Source organism: Microtus pennsylvanicus, chromosome 4 (assembly GCF_037038515.1).
Source record: "Microtus pennsylvanicus isolate mMicPen1 chromosome 4, mMicPen1.hap1, whole genome shotgun sequence".
In the NCBI taxonomy this organism is placed as follows: domain Eukaryota; kingdom Metazoa; phylum Chordata; class Mammalia; order Rodentia; family Cricetidae; genus Microtus; species Microtus pennsylvanicus.
Window position 1 is genome coordinate 70,440,180 of NC_134582.1, and position 24,880 is coordinate 70,465,059.

Genomic DNA, 24,880 nt, shown 5'->3' on the forward strand with positions numbered 1-24,880 from the left:
TTTTTAAAATTTAAGTACTGAAATGAGGGAACAAAAGTCTCAATGGGCCCAGACAAATCCATTCCATTTATAAAATCTAAAATATAAGTGCCTATCAATTTAACCCTTAAACTCTTGTCAACATTTACTAAACACAACAGATTTATCTTTCAGTTTCGGTTTTTCTTTTCTTTTTTAAAGACACAGTCTCACTATGTAGCCTAAACTGGCCTTGAAATTGAGATCTTCTAGTCTTTGCTTCCCCTGGGACTGGATATTACAGACATACACTGAGGTAAAAGTGTGTGTGTGTGTCTGTGTATGCGTGTGTGTTTGTATTCATAGGGATTGAAACCAGTTATAGGATTCTGGTGATGAGCAGCAAGCCATTTCTCTCCCATCTTATTGGTGTGCTTTCTTTAAACTGAGATAACACAGTGGTAAGAGTTCAGGTCTTGGGGTCAGACTTCCTTGAATCTAATCCCACCTGTAGCATTTACTATGTAAACATCCATAGTATTACACCTCCAATAATTACTAAGATGGAGACAATTGTAGCACATACTTCTAAAGACAGTGATAAAGATAAAATGCCAAAAAATAACATAAGGCATTTAGTAGAGTCTTGGAACATAATGTTTAATAAATATAAGCTTTTTAAAAAATACTTCCAAATGTTAGTATATAGATTCAAGTAGGGAAATAATCCATTGTGTGAGCAGGGGACCTTGCTTCCTCTGTGCCTAAGAATGCTTTATGCCTTAGGCCTTCTAGTGAACGAACTGAAGGATGAATAATTAAGGTTGCCTGAAAACCTTTAGACTGTTTGGGTTTTAAGTAAGGTTAAAACAACATGATTGCTCAGTTGTCTTAAGTAAAGGGTTACACAACTGCTAAGAGTCAGGAGCAATGTGGCTAGTCTGTGTCAACTTATCTGAAAGGAAGGGACCGCAACTGAAAAAAATTTCTCCATAAGGTCCAGTCATAAGGCATTTTTGTTTGTTTGTTTGTTTGTTTGTATTTTTAAAAGTTTTATTCTTGTCGGGCAGTGGTGGTGCACGCCTTTAATCCCAGCACTCAGGAGGCAAAGACAGGTGTGTCTCTGTGAGTTCGAGACCAATTTGATCTACAGAGCAAGTTCTAGGACAGGCTCCAAAGCTGAACAAAGAAATCTTGTCTAGAAAAAAACAAACAAACAAACAAAAAACCAAAACAAAACAAAAAAGTTTTATGCTTAAAGAGTAAGAAATTTGAGATTTTTTTTAAATAACCGCAAAAGGAACTCTTTCATACCTAACAACTATTGACTATTAACAGAAGTAGTGGTGTGTTCTCTAAACAGAAATCACACTGATGTACTGCTATAATAAACTATCTATTAATTAAAAATACACTTTAGGGCACAGAATTGTATCACAAATTTTACAGAAGGGATACTTTGCAAGAATTTAATTAAACTAGAATAATTTTTAAATGCAGCACTTAAAAACGTGCATTCTTTTTCTTAAAAAATGAGCTTGTATGTGAGAAATGATGCTTTATTGCTGCAGAGGTCAAAGTTCAAGGCTCAAGAGGTACAGGAGAGAATACAAAGGTAGGTGAGGCATTTTCTTAATTATTGATTGATGGGGTAAGGCCCAGCAGACTGTACAAGCCATGAGGAACAAGCCAGTAAGAACACCCCTCCACGGCCTCTGCATCAGTTCCTGACTCCAGGATCCTGCCCTGTTTGGATTCCTGTCCTAACTTCCTTCAGTGATGAACAGTGACACAAAAGTGTAAGCCAGAGAAACCCTTTCCTCCCCAGCTTGCTTTTTGGTCATGGTGTTTTGTTGCAGCACTAGAAGCTCTAACTAAGACAGGCAGAATTGGGAGTAGGGTGTGTGCCTAGCTTGTCCATGTGAACTCTTATGCTCTAGCCTTATGGACTCTGCAGCCTCACTCCACACAAGATGACAAAGAGACAAAAGGCAAATAATAACCCCAGATGACACCGAGACCTACTCTGTGACTGAACTGGCTTGATGATCGACCCCTCCTTCCACCCACCTCTGGACCAATCCCTTCCAAAGCTACATATTCAGTTAAAAAGGATGATCTTGCCTGGTAGAGAAGGTAGATAAATGGCTATGCTTCCCTACTAGAAGCTCAAATCAAGCTCTCAAAATGATAAGAGATATGCTGATCATTTTTGCAAACCTTTGACTGTCCATCTTCAGCCTCCATGTCAGGACAATACAGTGTCCTACCAGGCAGGCAGGCATGGGAGCAACAGGAAGTGAAAGAGTACCTCCAATGTTTGCGTGTCTGAAGAGATCCCGTCAGTGTGGCCTAAGAAAGCTCACTGCCACCTGGATCACAGCCATGGGACAAGAGGTATGTTTTCAAAGAACAAACAGATTTCCAGAGAACATACCTAAAGAGCAGGAAGCTACAAGCTAAGCAAGCTCAGCTATCTGAGAACAGGGAAGCACACATCAAGAGGAAGGAAGAGATCATTGAAATTGTCCAAAAAGGAAGAGTCCAAGAGATGGAGTCTTCTCTTATCTGTACCAAGTGGCTTCAGCCAGCAGTTATGTTGGTTAGTTATCCAAAACAGCGTCAACTTCTTTCACAGGAGACAATGTACTGCATTAGTTGGTCATTTTGCCACCAAAACAATCAAAAACTGCTAAGTCAGAGACATGTACAATATGCCTGTAGAATACAAACTAGTCCACTAAATTTCAGACTTCATAAGCATATGACATTTTTAATGACAACAAAGCAACCATACTGTATTGGAGGGGCAGTTTCCCAAAACATCATCCTGGTACTCTGTTTTCCTCCCCAGCATTAAAGAGCCAAAATAGTAATACATTTAGTTAATCATACTACAAAAAACCCACACTTATACATAGACATGAAATTTTTGAATCAAATAATAAAATTACCTTTACCTCTTCAGCCTTATATTGGGCATTGCATTGTCGTTAGAAACAATTCTCTCCCATTTAAATTAGGTTTGGTGGGAGTTATCTAACAGAAAACCACCTGCCTTCCCTCTTTGGATGGAAGATGATCTACTCATGGGCCATCTGGTTTAGTAGCAATAAGGCTGTGTCCATACACAGTTCTAATCTCCTTCAGTAATTTTAGACCCACCTCTAACTACATACTTTATTTTAATTTTTTTTAAAGCAACCATGTTTTAATTATGAGCTAAAATGTCTAATACATTAAGCATGAATTATAAAAATCCAGAATCTAAATATAATGTTAGAGAATTTCACAACGGGAAGATGAATGAAAATTTTTTTTCTACATACATACATTATGATGAACAGACAAGCAGATCTCAGTCGGAATGGTAAGGCCAAATAGTAAAACACACTTTCCTATAAAAGCTGCACATCACCTCTAGGGACAGCTATCATACATGAAGAAACAAGACATGGCTGCTCTACTGCACACCCAGGAGCAACCTCATCCTGGAGGGGCTAGTCATTGTCTTCCTCTCCATCATCTTCAGCATCTCGCTTCCTTTTCTCTCCCCGCACACCCTCTTCTTCCTCTTCTTCCCCTTCATCAACATAATCATCATCATGTTCTTCATCCTGAATTTCTTCTTTCATTAAGTATGAGAGACCCACCTCCTCTTCTCCCTCTCCCGCTTCTGAACCTGCTTCATCCTCATCTTCCTCCTCCTCTTCCTCCTCCTCTTCATATCCTTCAGGTGGACCAGCTTCATCTTCCTCCTCATCATCCTTATCTTCATCTCCATCCTCCTCTTCCTCCTCTTCCGAGTCGGGGGCCTTGTTGTCCTCCTGGTGGAATCCATCTAAGTAGGTAATCTGCTGCAGCAGCTTGAAAACGCTTTCTCGGTAGTCCTCCAGGTTTGTGATCTCACAGTTAAACAAGTCGAGACTTTTCAAATTCTTAAAATTTTGCAGAGCTTCTACTGTACTGAGATCTTTGATTTTGTTTCCACTCAGATTGAGGTAGGTAAGATTTGGACATTTCTCTGCCAGGACTTCCAAGCCTCCAGATATTATATTGTCGCTGAGTTCCAACTTTCGAAGTTTATTCAAGCTGGGAAGCTGGGCCAAGGAACTCAATTCCACGTTGGCCATACTAAGAAACTCCAGTTCTTTAAAGGTGTCATTGAGGCCTTCGATCTCCCCATTGACACACAAGCAATTATCAAGGACTAACTCTGCCACCTCCTCCTGGGCTCTGTTCTTCAACTCCAGGTTAATCTTCTTCTTCATCTCCATGTCCTCCTCCTTTCCCATCGCGCGCCCGCCCCATTGCCCCCAACCCTAAAAAACCTCTAAAGGTCAGGAGATGAATGAAAAGAGACGCAAAGACGGACGCCCACTACCACCCAGGTGTGGGGGAGAAAGAAAAGAATAGCAAATGGAGTCCGACGACTTGGGACGAACTCGGCTGCCCCCACCTTCTAGTCCACACACCCGCGCGCGCACACACGGGCACGCACACACATTCACACACAGAGACGCGCGCGCCCGCAGTTCCTTCCCCTTCAATGGCTGCTGCGAGACTCCTTTATTTTAATTTTTGAAGACAGGGTCTTGCTATGTAACCCTGGAATTCACTATGTAGACCAGACTGGCCTTAAATTCACAGAGATCTACCTGCCTCCAAGATTAAAAGTGTGTACCACCATGCCCAGCTTACCCACACACTTTTATTTGACTGTTTCCCTATCATCTCGACCTCGATCTAAAGTCAAATATGTCAGCTCTTTCCCCAGAACATTAATTTGTCTTCCCATTTCCTATTGCTAGAGTCCTTCTCTTGGTGATCGGGCTTGGATTATGAAATTGTTACCCCTTCTCCTATCCCCATGATATTAAAGTTTGATAGCAATCACCTACCTCTTTTCTTCTTTTAATTCTTGACTTTTCTTTCATTTCTGACACTAATGCCCAGGTTCCATCACCCTACATCCAGATTTATGTAACAGCTTAATCACTTTCTAAAACAAAGTTGCCTTGTTGTTCTTCAGGAACTTTCAATGGGCCCTTAGTACTCACTAAAGGCACCTACATCAAACATGGTCTCAACCCACAGCTTCCTCACTATCAATCTTGTTGCCTCCATTTTCAGGACGTTTTTTATAACTCAAATTCAGTTTTTCTAGGCTTAGGTTCAGTCACTTGGTCACCCTTTGCTTCACTTGGAGAACTTCCTGTCCTTCTGCACAGCTCACTCCTCAGCTTTTGTATATTATGCTACCCAAGTGACTTTCTACACTTAAGTCTGTGTCCTACTTTTTTGTCCCTAAAGTGCTTATCAGCTAATAAGCACATTAATATGTCACAATATCTGAAAGGGAGGCTTCCAGTTTTCACTCATCATGAGATTCGTTTCTCCATTTGCAACAGCCCATCCTCCAGCCTCTGTGGAACACTCGGGAACCTCTCACCCATGTCAGACATCCCGTTTCATCCTTAGAGAAGTCCCTTCAGCTGCCAGAACAGGGTGAAGTGACAGTGCCAAGTGCAAGACAGTGCATGTTCTTTTACATATCATGCACAAGCAGAAGCTGGAGTTATCTTTCCTAAGGAGGGTTTGAGTGACTGAAAGATGATGCTTGAAAATGTATCATTTTCAATTGTAAGCTTGCTGGTGTGCTTAGTAATAAAGCAAAACTTGTCTTAGTTCCTTCTTATCATATGCTTACATCTCCTGTGAAACTTTCACCCTGACCCTCATTCTCATCTCCAGAGCTGCCCAGCACAACTTAAACATGCTTATTGAGCAATTAATTAACATATCAATGAACTACTACGAAGAATCGTGCAGACACAGACCTAAGGACTATCAAAGGCTTCTGAAGTAACCTTTGGGGTGGCAGTATTGTTCACAGTAGAGCCGAGCATGCAGAAGGTCCCAGGTGTGACCACCTACACCATAACCATGACCACACACACACACACGTAATATATTCTTTTAACGAATTAAAAATGTACACTACTATGTCTTAACATGCTCTAAAAATCTCCTAAGAAATAGGAACAGTTTCCAAATTATATATCTTACTTTTCTCCATATGCCTAATATTCTATTTTGTTTGTTGCCTAAAGCTTATGTGTCACCTACGCTACAGGACAGGCTTTAAGTCTGTAGTACCCTCTTACATGAAGTCCTAAGGTATGCGTAGTTGCTTTAATAATGCAGTAACAGTTTTCAAAATTATATATAATATCCTAATTACAAAGCAGCCTTAGGGAAAAGGACATTCCTAGGTACTATGAAAAGTTCACAAGATGAATGGAGATGCTCTTCCTCCATTATGAATAGGTATTTCCTGTGCTGTAATCCTGGCTCTGTAAATATTTCCAGCATCAGTAAAATATACACAAATATTATACACTAGAGTCCTTCTCAATCTAATGTGCTCATGACATCTTTGCCCCAGAATATACTAGAACATTAACATGAATGCATAATTAGAATTTGTAAAGATTCACCTAATGAAAAACACCCTAAGTGGATCCAGTTGAAACAGAGAAAGAGAAGACAAAACACCCCCTTTCCTTAGAACTATAAGCAGCATTGCGTGTGTGTTAAGCACCTGAGTGGATGGGTGTAATGGTATGTAGGCATATGCCCATGTGCATACATTCAGGGGCTAGACTAAGATGATAGGTGTCTTTCTATTACCTTCCACATTATTGCCTTGACACAGGTCTCTCACTGAATTAGCAGCTTGCCTTTTTGAGTAGGCTGGTAGTCTAGGGTGTTCAGGAACCGCCCATCTTTGCCTCCCCATTATTGGGGTTACAGCCATGTGAAACCATGCTTGACTTCGTAGGTGAGTTCTGTGGATCTGAACTGAGGTTTTCATCTTTGCAGGCAAGCACTCTTACCTACTAAGCCATCTCTCCAGCCCCCAAGGTTTCCTAAATGATGAAATCAATACCGGCTCTAGGCATTCCTCATACTCATCAACACAAACCTGACCAGAGAAATATTCTCAAGCCTCTGTGTGACCAGCCTCCAATTTGAGCTCTAAGATGTTAACATCATGAAACTTATTCCTAAACTCATCTGAATTTTATAAGTACAGGTAACTTCAAGCAGCAATGACAAAGATCACCAATAACAGTGAACGCTGAGGTTTCTAATTGCTTCTAAAAGTCCCATTAGTTCAATTCCATAAGCTCACCACCAGTGACTTCTGGGTAAAAAGTATCTCCAGGAGTTGGAGAATTCTTTCCCCTTTCCACCAAGTACAAAGAAGAGTACGGAAGACCTGTGAGTGGAAGAATTACCAAGCACCTGTCTGCCCTCCTCAGTTCGGTCACTACTGGACTCCCAGTCTCGGGTCTAGGAAACCTTGTGACTCAGACTTTTATTTCTAGTTTTAAATATGTTAAAACCAATGGACAACAGGAAAAAAAAATCCTAAAGTCCTGACTGCTGACATGACTCTCTCCTAATGCATTTCCATAGCTGTGTAAGACTCGTAGAAGATTCATTCCTTCTGCTGGGCCTCAGTTTCTCGATTCATAGAAAGACTCAAGATTTCTACAATCAAGTTATCTCTTAGGCTCAAGGAGCCACTTTTCCAGATACAGTCATATTCTGGCCTCCTGGCCAAAAAAAAAAAAAAAAAAAAAAAAAGAGGGTGGGTTATCTTCCATCTCCTTTGTGGTTACTGCTGTTCCTGAAGGGCAGAGAGGGAAGCTGGAGAAAATTCCTGTGAATACCTCCCTTATCACCTCCAGGACTAGGTGGAGCAATCAGGCAGTCAAGCCAGGGCTTCTACAAACAGGTCCTTCTTGGCCCCTCGCATCTGTGCTGAGATCTGAAGAATCCAAAAGCAGTGACGACATCATTCCTGTCTCTGGAGCTGCGGTTCAGTGAGGAGAAGGTCTTTACTCCCAACCCCAATAGGGAACAGCTAGGTGCCAAACTATCATCTAGCCCCAATAATAAGAGAAAAAAGTCAACTATATAAACTATTAGTAATTTGAATGACATCCAACCCAACCTTTATTCCAAGCATAAATCTTCCACTAACATTGTGGAAATCGCAACTCACCAAACGTTCTATTTAAATTATCTAAGTCTCTTGTGACTGAATCATTTTGGTTTTGACTGGAACTAAAACTCTGATCTGTTAGACTAAATGGTAAAAATTATCAAGACTTTTTAAGAAGTGTAATACGTATATTGTTTTTTAAAAGACCAGGCACAAATCTAACACAGAAGCTAAAGTAAACCTGTTCCGTAGGCAGCTTCAGCACCACTCAGCACGTCTGCCAGGCCCTTCTCTACCCCAGTAAGCAAAAGACTACAGCACAAGACGCGTGGAGCCCTCTGCAAAGCACTATTTGAAAAGCACTGCTTTAAAGGTAATTTGAATAAACCTTTCCAGCTACACAGCATCCCTTATCTTCTTGGAAATATTAGCTGCTTAACACTTGATGTTCTTTCCCGTCAGATCACCTAGTCTAATCATTCTCCTCAACAACAAAAAAAAAATTAAGCAAAACTATATCTGAACACAATTTTAACAGGCTGAGAACACAGCTTCTCTAGCTACCTGGACACCAGGCCTAGTAAGCAAAAGTGAAAAGGGGAGCTGAGTGGGGCCTTTGCGGTCATAGGGTGCAGAGAGGCAGAGATGGGGGAAGATAATGTTCTGGGTTGGGATACAGAAGGAAGATGAGGACCTTCTGACTCATTTGGCCACTTCTCTTCCAGATCCACGGCTTCTGTTCTACTTGGCAGATACTCCCTTCTCATTTTAAGCCAGATCTTATCTCTATGAATATAGGGTTTTGGTTGGGACCAAATTAGTGGTGTGATCCAATCAGTACTAAAACTGCATCATTTCCATATTCTAGACATTGCCATAGGGGAAACCACACTGGATGAAGATGTGAGATAAATCTGTGAAAAAACAGTTCTCTCTCAATGAGTCAACGTCTTGACAATAGCAACCACATGAAGCACATCCCTGTGGGCTTTCAAATCTAAAGCCACTCCAAAGGACACCAAATCTGCAGAAAATTAATCTTTCCTTTACTAGTTATCAAACTACAGGTAATGAGTACCCTGCTTGGACTGTAAAATTAACAGCATTTTCAAGGAAATGAAGTTCATGCATTAGGGCAACACATCTGTGAGAGCCAATACTAAGAGACCACACTATTTGAATTTCCCTTTTACAAATAAGAATGCAAGCACATCGCTCCTTTACCTTATTTGGTTTTTCAGTCAAAAGGAGCAATTTTTAAAGACGTTGCACTACAAACCTTTTTCTCTTCGGATGCTTCTTCACAGGTCAAATGAATGTTTACTAGAGCCCTTTACAGGAATGGGGATTTCACATATTTAGCACCTCTAAACTTTAGGATCTTGTCCTAAATTTCAACTTGTGTCATGAAGCTAAGGACTTTAAGACATAAAAACAAAACAAACAAACAAACAACAAAACCCTGATCTTACTAGAATTCAGGGTAATTGATTCAGACATTTTATTCCCATTATTTTCTCTTTTTACTTCATCTCAAAAGGAGATAATCTGAATTGCTCTAATCTGAAAAACAATAAGTGTAGCAAATACTTGACAATGAAAATGAAAAGCCTCTAAAAATCTGTTACCGTAGCAACAGCAGGAATGTGAGAGAATAAGAATGCACTGTCAGGGCATCATTTCGGATTCCATAGACTTGAGGCCTAAATACAGTCAGCTTTCATTAGCTTTTTGTTTTTCTCAGCAGGTCCTTGGACTTTGAAACAAAACCTGAATGACAGCTATGAGCAATTCCAGCCTGGTTCCTGATTAGCTATGCCAAACAAAACAACTCTCTGCAGTGTAAACTTTCCAGGCATCTGCAACCAAGCCTCTGGAGAGACTGCAATTCCTCAGTGAGACTTGAAGGACTGTTAGAGGTTGGGGGTGAAGGGTAGCTAGGTGGGGGATGGGTGGAAAGGCTCAGACCTTCCCCTCGAACTAGCTCCCCAAATTAAAGCAGGGGAGAAATAAAGAGAAATTGCTGCTGTGCTGCTGTAGGTGCTAATTCTGACTTATTCTATGTAACTGATTCTTTAATCCAGAATATTCTACTCTAATTAACATTCGTGATATCCAGAGCATCTGTCCTTCCAAACCAGTAATAATGCATTTAGCCAGCAAGCAATTCTGAGCCTTCTTAGACAGGATCAGAGAGTCAATAATCAATTAAAGATACTCCAGGAAGGAGGGGGCAACATATGAAAGGACAGTGCTTCAAGTGGACAAAACAATTCTGCTGTTTTGTTTCTTTTCATTCACTTTTGCTAGATGTGGACCTAAAATTAATTGCACCAAAGGACACTGAACTGTTGCATGAGGTCCCATCTGCTCCATAATTAGATCTCCAAGGAACTAACTAGTAAGCTTCCTTCTGAAGATCAGGCCCATAGATCCTGCAATACCTAAAAAAGTACTTTATCCACACAAAAGAATCCAAGATTAGATTTCAAGGCAGTCGACTCCAATTGGAAGCTCAGTTTCTAAAGTTATAGGCAGTCACCGAGAAAGCTGGAGATACCTGCACTGGAGAGCGAGGAGCCAGTTCAGCTGCAAGGAAGGGGGAGCTCAACGAAATGACTGACTTAAAATCTACCAGCCATCCTATCACTTCAGAAGGGAAAAGTCATGATTTTTTTTTTTTTTTTATTTCGTGGCTGCACAGCAAGATGATAGCACTGAAGTTAGCCTCGTCTTCTGGAAAGTGACCATTAACCAGATTCTGATCTCTGCTGTATATGCGATGAGCTACAAAAACTGTTGGCTGGCTTACTTGAAATCCTAGGCAAAAAATCCCTACTTCTAGTCAGTAACCGCCTCTTTAAAAAAGAGTTATGACGATTTAACAGGAGGGAAGCTTCAACTTCCTAAAGTCTGATTTGAAGACATGGCAGTGGAGGCCACAGAGAAGTGCACGGTCACAGCATGAGACCCTTACCCAGATTTAGTGTAGTTCTTTAAACCACCAAGTGGAAAGTTCAAGTTCAGACAGAAGATTTGATTAGAAAAGCTTGTTAAAATCCACGTATCACTGAAAACTAGAGATGAGGAAAAAATTGCCATTTCTTAACAGATAACGCCAAACTAGAAAGCTTCATTCCCAATTATTTTATTCAATGTGTCTCTAGAAACCACCTCTCTATAGAAAACCTTTGGAACATTGTTACAATTGATGAAGACAGGATGGGAACCTCAGAACAATAGAAAGGACCCCAAACCTGCTTTGCAATCCCTAACCAAAGCTGCTGATTCAGCACAAAGTAACAGCAGAATTCTTATCTTTAAAAGGAACAACCTATTGTGTGCTGGGAACAAAGAGCCATGCACAGGAAATCAGCCAAATCTAAGCCAGATGGTCACTGATTCAAGTTTCATTCTCCCATCCCCCACTTGCCTTGACACTCCAGAAATGAATTCAGATAGCATTTCACTTTACCAGGTGACATCTTTCCAATTACCCACATCCTCCACCTCAATGGTATCTAATGCTTGAAACAGAATGCCCTTATAAGTTGAGAAAGTGGCCAGGCCCCAGCTACTGAAAATGAAACGCCACTAACAAGCCATTCTCTGTTTCCTACACATGCCATGAAGTCCCACCGATGTAATAATGAAAAATGTCCACAGCAATCTGTTCTTCTCAATACAAAACAGAAAGAAAAAACTCCAGAGGACGGGTCCCTCACAGATGTTTGCGGCAGGGACTCAGCACTGGCCCACCACATTGCAAAGGGGTTAGGTTGTAACCCAGAAATACTTACCACAATGACCATTAACAAGCTACCAGTAAAAATCATTGTAATAGGTATAAACGCTAATTTTAAATCTAATTAAGAAACATTAAAATTGTGTTACAAAGTACACATTAAACTAGGCAGGCTTCGTTCCACACTGCAGAGTGGAACAGTGTGTCGTTTTGTTCATTTGTTTGTTGGTTTCCTTATCTAAAAAGATGCAACTACATGAAAAAGTAAATATATTAGCATAGCACAGGACTTGAACAAGTATGATTCGTGTCCTGTATGTACCTGTCCTTCAAACAGAGAAGAGACTGCATATACAGTTCACTCCCTCTAACCCTAAGTTTGGAGGAGAAAAAGCTGTAGAAGCAAGAGAAAGGTTTGTGTCGGAAGGGAGCAGTACATGTAAGGATGGTGCTAACATTTCTGCTCGCAAGGAAATACCTCAGCATATGCCACGGCAGCTCAGGGAAAACGGACAAAAAAATGCTCATAGGTTTTGCTTACAAAATGATGCATCTGACTTTCATCCAAAAGAATCTGTAACTGAGAATTCTACTATACACACGTATTTCAAACCCCTATTGGTTACTAGAAAACTCAGTCTTGAACTCAAAACAGTAATGATTAGAGTCAAATGTGAGGAATTGTCCTCAAATCTTAAACACTCAATGGAAACCTGGTTTTTAAAAACGTTCAACCCATTCCTTTATGCTAAAATTAGGTTTAGAATAAATAAATTCTTTTCTTTGAAAGGAATCCTTGACTCTTTAGGGGTTGGCTTGGGGAAATATTTACATTTATAGGGATTAAGTAAATTTTATCAACCAACAATAACAATTCCTTAAGTAAACTTTATAATCCTTTTTATAATTACTTTGAAAACATCAATGCAGGAGTACGTTTTATTGGCATACTGTAGTGTCACTCTCCCCAAATTAACATATAGAAAGGTTGGGGTAGATCAAAGAGGTTTGGTCTATTTGTTTGTTTTTCTAACACAAGATAATCACATGCTAGAAGGATAATGACTGAAGACAAAAATGATTTCAAAATATGCAATCAACAGCGCCCTGAGAAATGGCCTGTTTTATTGTAGGCAAATAGAAAAGATTTTTGAGACACAGACAGTACCCTTCCATGAGAGGACATTCATGGCAATGGAAAAAACCAAATCACAGAATTTGCAATCTTGATTATTTGTCTCAGTGGGAAAAAATGACCACTCTTAAAAAAGTGTGTAATTTATAATCACAGGATGAGACTAAGCTTTATTTATTGGATAAAATATATCCTAGATACATACATATCTCATAGATGTGCACGTCATACATTATATCAGTGTGCATATGCTGTCTGCAATAGCTATTTTTGGGTATCTCCGATATAATTTTTTTAAAATGTATTTCTATCATTTGATTTCTTCTTGAAACATTACTATTTTTCTTTATATAATACTACAAAATGACATCCAGCGTCATCCTTAGCTATTGGTATATTTCTTTTAAAAACATACAAATTATTTTTTTTCATTTAATTCTTAGAAATGAGAGAAAATTGATAATGAATTAAGAATCTTTAAAAATAACATTGTTCAGTGTTGGCTGTTTAATGTTTCTTTCTTCCTTTCTCTCTCTCTTTCTTTCTTTCTTCCTTTCTCTCTTTCTCTCTTTCTTTCTTTTTTTCTTTCATCCTTCTTTCCTTCCTTTCTCTTTCTTTAGTATAAGACAGGATTTCAGTACTCATGAAAAAATGACTATTCATGTTAAAATTCTCTTTATTTTTTGAAATCATCTTTGGGGTCCCTCAGATAAATTTGCATTTAAATGAAGCATACACAAAGGCAGCTGGCTGCCCTGACCATCACAGACACACCGATGCATTCAGAGATTCAAATTTCAGTCCTGATGGGGAGAAAATTGGTGATCACATAACTAGTTCTAACTAGACAACTTCATACACTAATTTCTTGGGATTTATGTGGAAATGCTTTACAAATTAAGAAAAAATTAAATCTAAGCATCTACGCCAAAAGAGAATTCTACTTACAAAACCCAACTCAGACTTCCTGTGTACAAACCCAAGTTTTAATAAATCAAACTATATAAAAAATGACTATATAAGATAAAGTCTTGTAGACTAACCTCTAATCTAATCTTTTTCTTTCCTTTCCTACTTTCTTTCTTCCTTTCTTTCTTCTTTGTTTCTTTCTTTTCTTTTCTTTTTTTTTTTTTAGTGGCTTTTCAAGACAGGGTTTCTCTGTGTTACCCTGGTTGTCCTGAAGCTCACTTCATAAACCAGGCCTCGAACTGAGATCCACCTGCCTCTACCCTTTATAAATAATTTTAAGATGCTGTAAGAATTATATTTTGGGGTCAGGTGTGGCATACACCTTTAATCACAGCACTCAGAAGGCAGGGGCAGGAGGATCTCTGTGAGTTTAAGACCAAATCTGGTCTACAAAGCAAGTTCCAGGATAGCTGAGACTGTTACACAAACCTTGTCTCCTAAATAAATTAATTAATTAAATAAAACTATATTCTGGGGCTGGAGAGGTGGCTTAGTGGTTTAGGAGCACTAGCTGCTCTTCCAGAGAGCCCATTCAATTCCCAGCACCTGCATGGCAGCTCACAACTGTCTGTAACTACAGTTCCAGGGGGTTCATCATCCTCGCAGTCATGAACGCAGACAAAATGCCCATGCACATAAGATGAAAATTTTTTAAAAGAACTATAAAAGCTCACTATTTTCCTCATATTCTATTTGTATCATTAGAATACTGACATATGGAGTCACTGTTCTACTATCTGAAGGCTAAAATGAGCTTTCATTCATTTTCTTTCTAATTGATAATTCCATATGCCTTAAACTTGCTACAGAAATGGCATCTCAGCAGGGGCACATTTATTAAAATTGGTTTCTGTTCTATAATATAAGAGAAGGATATAAACTGAATGTTGTTCACACTGATATTCCACTTCTCCTCCATCCCTTCTGGGTTGAAGAGGTGACTCGGTGTGAAAAGTAAAAGGAATTGAGTTGAGACCCCAGCATTCACAGAACAGCCAGGCACTGTAGTGTGTACCCCTAATCCTGGCACTGGGGAGGCAGAGGCAGGTTTGGAGGTCAGAAGACAACTTTGACCTGGAGGTCACTAGTCAGCCAGTCTATAAGACTGATGAGTTCAAGGTTCAGTGAAAGATCATGCCTCTAGATAGACAGACAGAGACAGACAGATGACAGACGTCTGGATGGATGGATGGATGGATGGATGGATGGATGGATGGATGGATGGATGATAAAGTGAATGAGCCTTAAGATGGAGCCTTAAACTCTGAATTCAATTCCTAGGCCCCACATGGTAGAAGAAAGGAACCCACTTCTGAAAGTTGTCTTCTGACCTCCAAACCTGCTCCATCACATGTGCACACACCTACACATGTGTACATACACCAGGCACACATACACATGTACCTATATACATCATATGTGCACACACCTACACATGTGTACATACACCAGGCACACATACACATGTACCTATATACATCACATGTGCACACACCTACACATGTGTACATACACCAGGCACACATACACATGTACCTATATACATCATATGTGCACACACCTACACATGTGTACATACACCAGGCACACATACACATGTACCTATATACATCATATGTGCACACACCTACACATGTGTACATACACCAGGCACACATACACATGTACCTATATACATCATATGTGCACACACCTACACATGTGTACATACACCAGGCACACATACACATGTACCTATATACATCATATGTGCACACACCTACACATGTGTACATACACCAGGCACACATACACATGTACCTATATACATCATATGTGCACACACCTACACATGTGTACATACACCAGGCACACATACACATGTACCTATATACATCACATGTGCACACACCTACACATGTGTACATACACCAGGCACACATACACATGTACCTATATACATCATATGTGCACACACCTACACATGTGTACATACACCAGGCACACATACACATGTACCTATATACATCACATGTGCACACACCTACACATGTGTACATACACCAGGCACACATACACATGTACCTATATACATCATATGTGCACACACCTACACATGTGTACATACACCAGGCACACATACACATGTACCTATATACATCACATGTGCACACACCTACACATGTGTACATACACCAGGCACACATACACATGTACCTATATACATCATATGTGCACACACCTACACATGTGTACATACACCAGGCACACATACACATGTACCTATATACATCACATGTGCACACACCTACACATGTGTACATACACCAGGCACACATACACATGTACCTATATACATCATATGTGCACACACCTACACATGTGTACATACACCAGACACACATACACATGTACCTATATACATCATATGTGCACACACCTACACATGTGTACATACACCAGACACACATACACATGTACCTATATACATCATATGTGCACACACCTACATATGTGTACATACACCAGGCACACATACACATATACATCATATGTGCACACACCTACACATGTGTACATACACCAGGCACACATACACATGTACCTATATACATCACATGTGCACACACCTACACATGTGTACATACACCAGGCACACATATACATGTACCTATATACATCATATGTGCACACACCTATACATGTTTACATACACCAGGCACACATACACATGTGTACATACACCAGACACACATACACGTGTGTACATACACCAGGCACACATACACATGTACCTATATACATCACATGTGCACACACCTACACATGTGTACATACACCAGGCACACATACACATGTACCTATATACATCATATGTGCACACACCTACACATGTGTACATACACCAGGCACACCTACACATGTACCTATATACATCATATGTGCACACACCTACACATGTGTACATACACCAGGCACACATACACATGTACCTATATACATCACATGTGCACACACCTACACATGTGTACATACACCAGGCACACATACACATGTACCTATATGCATCACATGTGCACACACCTACACATGTGTACATACACCAGGCACACATACACATGTACCTATATACATCACATGTGCACACACCTACACATGTGTACATACACCAGGCACACATACACATGTACCTATATACATCATATGTGCACACACCTACACATGTGTACATACACCAGGCACACATACACATGTACCTATATACATCATATGTGCACACACCTACACATGTGTACATACACCAGGCACACATACACATGTACTTTTATATACACAATTCCTACCCCTCCCAAACAATGCATGTCATAGTTGAAGCATCTATAAGGCACAAATGGAACATTGTCTCCTCCACCCCTTCAGATTCCACAACTGATCCCTCAGAAACAAGTTTAAAGCATCTTTTGGCTTAAATAAGAAAAAATGGAAACAGACATTTAAACTCCATCAGGTTCCAGCTTTAATTAGATTCTTTTATAATTTTGATGTTGGGGAACAGAACAAATATTATGCGGTGTAATTTTATTGCATTTGTGATGGCTTAAAGAACATACTTCATATAAAATAAATCTGAATCTACAGAACCATCTTGTAGCTGGCAGTCATTTTCTCAGGGAAAGAACTACTCTGTGTGTGCCTGTCTTTCTCTTATAGCCCCAGTCCAGTCACAGGAGCCTAATAAAGTCTTATTAATGTAAGTCTAGCACAATTTCCTGCCCAGTGGAGAATTCTATTATCACCACTGAATGACAACCTCTCGCTCAGTCAGAAAACCATAAAGATACAATCATTTTTTAGGAAGTGATAAATTCATTTGAGAAAATAATAGGAAATATCAAGAAAACTGAAAGGGTTGTGTAAGTAATATTAAGCCATATTTCTAAATTTATAAAGCTGGTTTTGAAGTTGGACTCTGGCTCAGTCCCTCTCCAATTCCAAGCCTGTTAGTAAGAGAAAAGCCCAGAGTTTCTGGAGTTTCTGTCTCATGTCAAGAGCCATGATATGGAGCAGAAAGAAATATGAGTTTAGAAAACATCTTTGCTTTTCTTCATATCTATCATACTTTTCATTGAATATATCTATCATGCCTTTCATTGAATATATATATATATATATATATATATATATATATATATATATATGTCTATATGATTAATGTTTAAGTTTTTCACAATGAACAACGAGTTTTTCCTGAAGTGACATTTGAAGTTTCCAGGAAGAAGATGGGGCCCCATAACTACAACTCCACCTGGTTGATATGACGTCATGATACTGATAGCGCTACTACAAGACCTGCTTTGGGTACCAGCTGCACAAGACAGTTCCAACTTGGTTAGCTGAAATGGTGCACATCTTATACAACATTTTGGCCAGACCTGCACAAAATACTCAGAGACTATTTGCAATTTTAAAAGACATTGATCTTGAAATTTAACCATCATTTTACTTTCACAGGATCCCCCAGAAAGAACGTCGCCCCCATGACAGCTGGAAGTAATTCTAGAGGACGACGTCCCCTCTCCCAGTAAAGTTTGCCCTTGGGTTTAGGGACATCATTTAGGGGTTGATTATAATTAGTATATGATTGAGGGTTGGGGGAGGAATTTTATAAGCTCAGGGATCATTTTGAAGAAAAAAAAGGGGGGTATGATGGGATAATAGATTTATAATTGTGAGTTACTGTTTTTAGACAAATATATTGGTATTGATTTTTGTATATTGATACAAAGTTAAATTATATTGACTATTGTATGCATGCATGTTTCTACCTCTGTTTAAAACATTTTTTATGTATTGACATATATTGTATTAATATATATTGTATATATTTACCATATTGCAGTGTACATTTCTACCTATGATTAAGATACTTATATAATGTTTGTGTATTGATATATATTTACCTACTGCAATGTATATTTGTACATTGTTTATATTTGGAGGTCATTGTCCTCATTTGTTTCACAGTCGTTTATTTTCTTAGTCTTTAAATTAGATAGATATTGAGAATTATATAGATTAATAGTCATCTAAGTTTGTCATTTATAATTAGACTAATCAGGTTCTTTAGATATATAGAGATTATACTCAGTATAGATAGATAATCTTCAACTTCTTCAAAGAGCTATAGAAAATGGCCTTTAATCTAACTCAGAGTTTTGTGGTAGTGAGACACAATTGCTCCTGGCAACACCGCTCTATTCCCGAGAGAATGTTGAGCACCAAAGACACTCCACCTGGAGCCTTTCTTTTTGGCAGAACTGGCCTTTGGGCAAAGAAATGCCCATACCTCAACCACTGACAGAGATACAGAACATGCATCAATGGATAAAACAGGACTGTCATATCCTGCCAAGACAGGGTAAGATAGTTTTGAAAAGTTGCTTGCCTTTGAAAATGGTATGTCAGTTATGTTAGGCCTTAGCCAAAGTTGGTTGCTTCAACGCTGCTAACGTGATTTTGGGTGATTGCCCAGGTAGCTAGTTGTCTCGGTGATTTGTTGCATGTTTTGGAAGTTGTTTTACTGAACTTCCTAATTACCCAGGTAACATTATTTCCCTTCTCAGATCTTTGATGGGGTTGAAGACTATATAAATGTAGTTACTTTCTCTCATGACTTGGCCAAGTTATTTATTATACAAGACCTAAGCTAGTTAGAATAGGATATTTGTACTTATTGTATATAATTTCATAGTAGGTTTAGAACTCTCTTATTTAAACAAAAGGGGGAGGTGTTGCAGGAGGTCCTTCCGCTCCTCCAACCTATAGCTGCTGAGATACCAGCCCATTGGGGCGTGGTCTCTCTCCCTTTAAAAAAGCGGTCATTTCTCTCTTCTCTCTCTCTCTTCACTTCCTGCTCTGCCGGCGACTAGACTCACTTCCTGATTGCGTAGAGGGCTGTTGCCTGGGACAGTGAGTACTTCATACTCAAATGAAAGCTAAGAGACAATTAGTTGATATTATAATTATTGTTGGCTTAAAAAATCAGTACACACTATACACAGCCTTTAATCTAAGACAGAATTATGGTGTCTATAATATATTAACTTCAGTTACATACGGACTCAGATAATCTACTAGAAAGGATATTTGAAACAAGCCCACAATGATTTAATTTAGGAAGTTTTGTCAATTAAAATCCAATTAGCAATATGAATTGCAGCACTGGTTTAATATATATATTGACAATATATGGAAACTATATATTGACTATATATAGATTTTACATAGCATGTGACTATATATGTAATTATATATACAATGTATATATGTATAGTCACATTATATATATAGTCACATTTTACAAGCATTTCTGTCTGAAACTCTCCCTTCCTTGGTTCTACTTCACTATGTGGTATTATCCTAGAAACACATGGCTTCAAGTTTTTTATTTTTGTTTTTGAGACAGGGTCTCTCGGTGTAGCCCTGGCTGTCCTGAAACTCACTATGTCGACCAGGCAAGCCTTGAACTCAGAGGCCTGCCTCTGCCTCCTGAGTACTGAGATTAAAGGAATGCATCACCACCACCTGGCTTTCAATTATTATTTTTTAAAAATAGATATTTGCTGATAAGCTTAAAGTCTATATTACTTAAAGCAGATAAGCTTGAGGATATATTAAATATGTATAATAATTATATAAATAATTTTGCAAACTTTAAAAAAGAGAGAAATAAAATTAATCTCCCTTCAATCTCATCCACAGAATTGCTTTGGATTTATTTTCCTTACTACCAACCTTTATTCAAAAGATGTCTTTCAAAAGGCATGCGCCTTGGCCTGATATTCTGGAGAAGGTGACAAGATTTTGCTGTCCATCTACCATCCCTCCTTTCCCTACAGAGTTCCGTGGACAATGGCTTAGGTCTGAATGAAGTTTGGTTCTGGCCGGGAAGATACACAGTAGTTCTCAACAGGTGGTGTTTATTCGCTCATTAAAAAATATGTATTGAGGGCTAACTATGTATTTGTTCCAAGAGCTGTAGCTAGAGAGAAAGGGAAAGAGGCATATATCTGCAGCTTGGGGGCCTTGTTCAAGCTTGGTGAGTGAACCAGGTTTGGTCCCTACTCCACAACCACATCACAGATTTGCCCCCAGGTCTCACATCTACCCCACCTTGTCTTCCTGGACACAGCAAAACATTGTAAGGCATAGTTACTGACATTCAGGTTTTAGAATCCAATAGTCACAAAATGCCAAGAGGATGACTCAAGGAAAGAAAGCTGGCTCTGAAATCAAACAGCCTCTGTCTGTCTGCAGACTAATACTCACCACCAAGGGACTTGGGAAACAGTGTGTCTTCTTGAGCTTCTTTTTTTTGTAATTTTAAAAATCAAAATAAGTCAGCCCGTTTCACAGGTTATAAACAATGTGTGTGCAATGAGTGACACACTGGCCATTGGTTCTCATTAACCAAACCGTAACTATGAAAGCTTGCTGAAAATCACTAAATTCTATGCGAATACTAAGCAGGGAAGAGCAGAGGAGTCACAAAGTCCTTTCTGGCTATTTTTCAAAACCTGTGTTTTGCGCATATACAAATATTCTCTTCTCCCTCCCTCTGCCCACACCCATGCCCTGAAATGACAGGCACACAACTGTTCTATGTGTTACGCTATTCCTAAGCAAATCCTGCTCTGAGGCACCAGCTCAGATGCTCAAAACTCTACAGAGGTATCAACCATTTAGAATATCTGATTTTACAATTGTGTACAGGCAAGGCAGTAGTAGTGGTGGTACACGCCTGTAATCCCAGCTTCCAGAGGCAGGCGGATCTCTTGAGGTTGAGCCCAGACTGACCTACAGAGTGAGTTCCAGGACAGCCAGGGCTACAAAGAGAAACCCTATATAGAAAAACCAAACGAAAAAAAAGAAAAGAAAAGAAAATGGAGAGATGACCTGGTGGTTTAAAGACAGGCTGCTCTTGTAGAAGACCTGGGTGGGATTCCACAACCACCTGTGGCTCCAATTGCAGGAGATTTGATACCTTCTTCTTTTTCAGAACTAGGCATGTACATGTTACATATATGATGGAGGAAGGTCATTGGTTAAAATAAAAGAAGCTGCTTGGCTCTCATTGGTTAGGAGATAGGTGGGAGGAGTAAACAGAACAGAATGCCGGGAGGAAGAGGAAGTGAGGTTAGACTCGACAGCTCTCCTCTCCAGAGCAGACGCCTTCAGAGAGACGCCATGCTACCTGCTCCAGGGAAGACACACGCTATGAAGCTCCGACCCAGGATGGACTTAGGCTAGAATCTTCCCGGTAAGACCGGTGCTCACAGATTGTTAGAGATCGGTTGATTGGGATATCAGAATTAGCCAGTAAGGGCTAGAGCTAAGGGCCAAGCAGTGATTAAATGAATACATTGTCCGTGTAATTATTTCGGGGCATAAGCTAGCCGGGCAGGCGGCTGGGGTTTTGGGGACGCAGCCCCGCCGCCGCTCCCTATTACTACACATATACATACACTGAGGCAAAATATTCATAAACAAACTACTTTTAAAATTTTTTAAAAGAATTCTATTTAAAATTTAAACATAATAAAACATAATTTCTCCAAATGTTTTTGGAAAATCTTGTAGTGTGGTTGTTCTACACTGTTTTGGACATTAGCTATAATTTTGGCCCTGAGAAGACACAGGGAACATACAGGATAAAACAGAAAAGCAAGCTGAACAAGCCGGGTGAGCTGGAAACACTACAGAAACCCCATAGCGGTGCTGTCTCTAGCTTGTGACATGCACTAACATTCCGTTCAGAAATAGGAGAGAACCGTCTCAAGCACAGAGTGCCCCAACATTTATATCACCTTTTAATCTTCAAGGGAGGGGGTAAATAAGATCAAATACATTGTACAACACTCTCAAAGAACTACTAAAAATGCAAACAAAAATATAATTTCGGAAGAGTACTTCGGTGGTAGAGTACCTGCCTGGCATAAGTGAGGCTCTTACTTCAAACCTCAGCACTGGTGATTCTAACAAGAATCATTTTCTAAACTTTGGTCTTGCCTTTTAATTTTTGGCCCAAGCAAAAAAGAGAATAAATTCAGTTGAGCAGTGGTGGCACACACCTTTAATCCCAGCACTTGGGAGGCAGAGGCAGATGGAGTTCAAGGCCAGTCTGGTCTACAGAGTGAGTTCCAGGACAACCAAGGCTACACAGAGAAACCCTGTCTCAAAAAACAAACAAACAAGAAAGAATAAAAAAGAGAATAAAACTCAATTACTCTCATCTTCTCTCAGCAAACAGAAAACTGGGAAAAATTTTGTTTCATAGTTTTAATATAAATTTTAGAATAAAGTATCTGCCTAAGTTTTTCAGTGAGGAAACTGACATTTTGTTTTTTACTGATATTTTTAACATTTTAATGTATATTAAAATCATCAAGTGGTATAGCTTATTATGATTTGTTACTGAATTTCCAAACAAACGGAGCTAAGCATTTTTCACATTTACTGACTGTTTCAAATTGTGATTCTATAAGCAGTTATATTATTTGCAAAAAGTCCTGAAAGTATTACTAACGTTTTAAGGACCGAGGAAAGATGTCAGAGGTTAAGAGAATATAACACTCTTGCAGAGGACCCGAATTCAGTTCCCAACACCCACATCAGGCAGCTCACAACTGCCTCTAAGTCCAGCTCCAAGGGAGCCAATACCTCTCTAGGAAGGAGGGAGGGAGGCTGAAGTTCATCTTTAAAAGGTGGGGTGGGCATGCGGACGGCACTGGCGAGATAGCTTAGTAAATAAAGGGTTGGCCGTGTAAACCATCAGCCCGAGGACCTGAGAGCAATACCTGAAAGACGAAGGATCTTCTAAGGTAGCCTCCGCCTCCACGCCCATGCTGTGGAAGGCATGCACTCTTCACACATTCAAAGATAACAAATCAAATAAAAATTTAAACTAAAACAAAAGGGAACAGACTTGGAGGGGTGGAGGCATGTCAAAAGAGACATTTCCTTTGCTCTCCGATGCCAATTATAATCAAAGAGGATAGTTTTTCAGTCCCCTAAATACACTATAAGGATGTAGTGAATAAACTCGGTGAAAACAGTGCGGTAGATAGAAGAAATAATGCACCAGGCACTCTGCTCTTCACACTGTAGCCTGCAGCCGTGGCAACTTCCCATTATCCGTGCTGCTAAACGAGGTCCGTAGGGTGTTATGTTGAAGGATAATTTTAAGACTTTGATATCCATAAAAAGCTCTTGGGTACGAGACACACTCGGAGGCTCCACCTCCGAAACACTTACTCAGTAAGGCAGGGCTGCGTGTCACAAGCAAATACGACAGGCGTTGATCCTGAAACACGGTTTAACTTCCTTCCAAAAAATTTACAGAGTATGCACAGCAGAGAAGACCGGGAGTTGAAATAAATCTGCCTCTCCAACCCAATCTGCAAACTCCCAAGGGGTGGCCACTCAGGTGTGGCTTCTCAGTGATGCAAGCCCAGGCTCCCTTTCCACTCTTCCATGTCCCTCTCCAGCACTTCACCATCTAAAGGAGTCACTCTATGAGGCAAATGCTTCACTCCGTTTCCCTGGTTAAGCATGTTGCTCATCCAGCAAATGTGGAGAGCCACTGAACCTCACAGTGTATCCCCACAGTGAGAACAGGGTCGAGACAAAGCTCAGGAGTTGTAACTCCGTCACAATAACACAGATGCGGCTTGAGGGATGCACAGATAGCGGCAGAGTTATCAGTTCACAGATTCCTGGTCCGTGCTAGAGTTTCATTCAACAGACCACAGGGAGGAGCGAGGGAGGCTGGGATGTGGACTTCTTTTTCTCTTTTTCCTTTGATTTATCAAGACACGGTTTCTTTGCGTAACAACCTTGGCTGTCCTGGAACTCACTGTGTAGACCAGGCAGGCCTCAAACTCACAGAGACCTGCCTGCCTCTCCCTCCCGAGCGCTGGGATTAGAGGTGTGCCCCACCACCACCCGGCAGGAAGTGCATCTCTAACAAGAACCCACAGAGAAAGGCTGTGTGTGTTTTCAGAAGAATTGGCTTCAT

General features: G+C 39.9%; 2 protein-coding genes across 6 annotated transcripts in view; both read right to left on the minus strand.

Moving 5' to 3' along the window:
- The window catches only part of Greb1l (GREB1 like retinoic acid receptor coactivator), a 254,743-nt gene that overhangs the window by 223,317 nt on the left and 6,546 nt on the right, over nt 1-24,880 (minus strand). The window lies entirely within an intron of this gene.
- On the minus strand, nt 3,174-4,235 carry LOC142848713 (acidic leucine-rich nuclear phosphoprotein 32 family member E-like). Of its 2 annotated transcripts, XM_075970897.1 has the most exons (2): nt 4,182-4,235; nt 3,174-3,812 (listed from the first exon to the last, which is right to left on the minus strand). In XM_075970897.1, the coding sequence occupies exons 1-2, from the start codon at nt 4,233-4,235 to the stop codon at nt 3,459-3,461; spliced, it is 408 nt and encodes a 135-aa protein (XP_075827012.1). In that variant the 3' UTR covers nt 3,174-3,458. The 2 variants fall into 2 exon arrangements, with proteins under 2 accessions (XP_075827012.1, XP_075827011.1); XM_075970896.1 differs by having other exon boundaries at nt 3,174-4,235.

Excerpts from the sequence above, each read along its gene's own strand:
- LOC142848713 (XM_075970896.1), bottom strand. The coding sequence starts at position 4,235 with ATGGAGATGAAGAAGAAGATTAACCTGGAGTTGAAGAACAGAGCCCAG.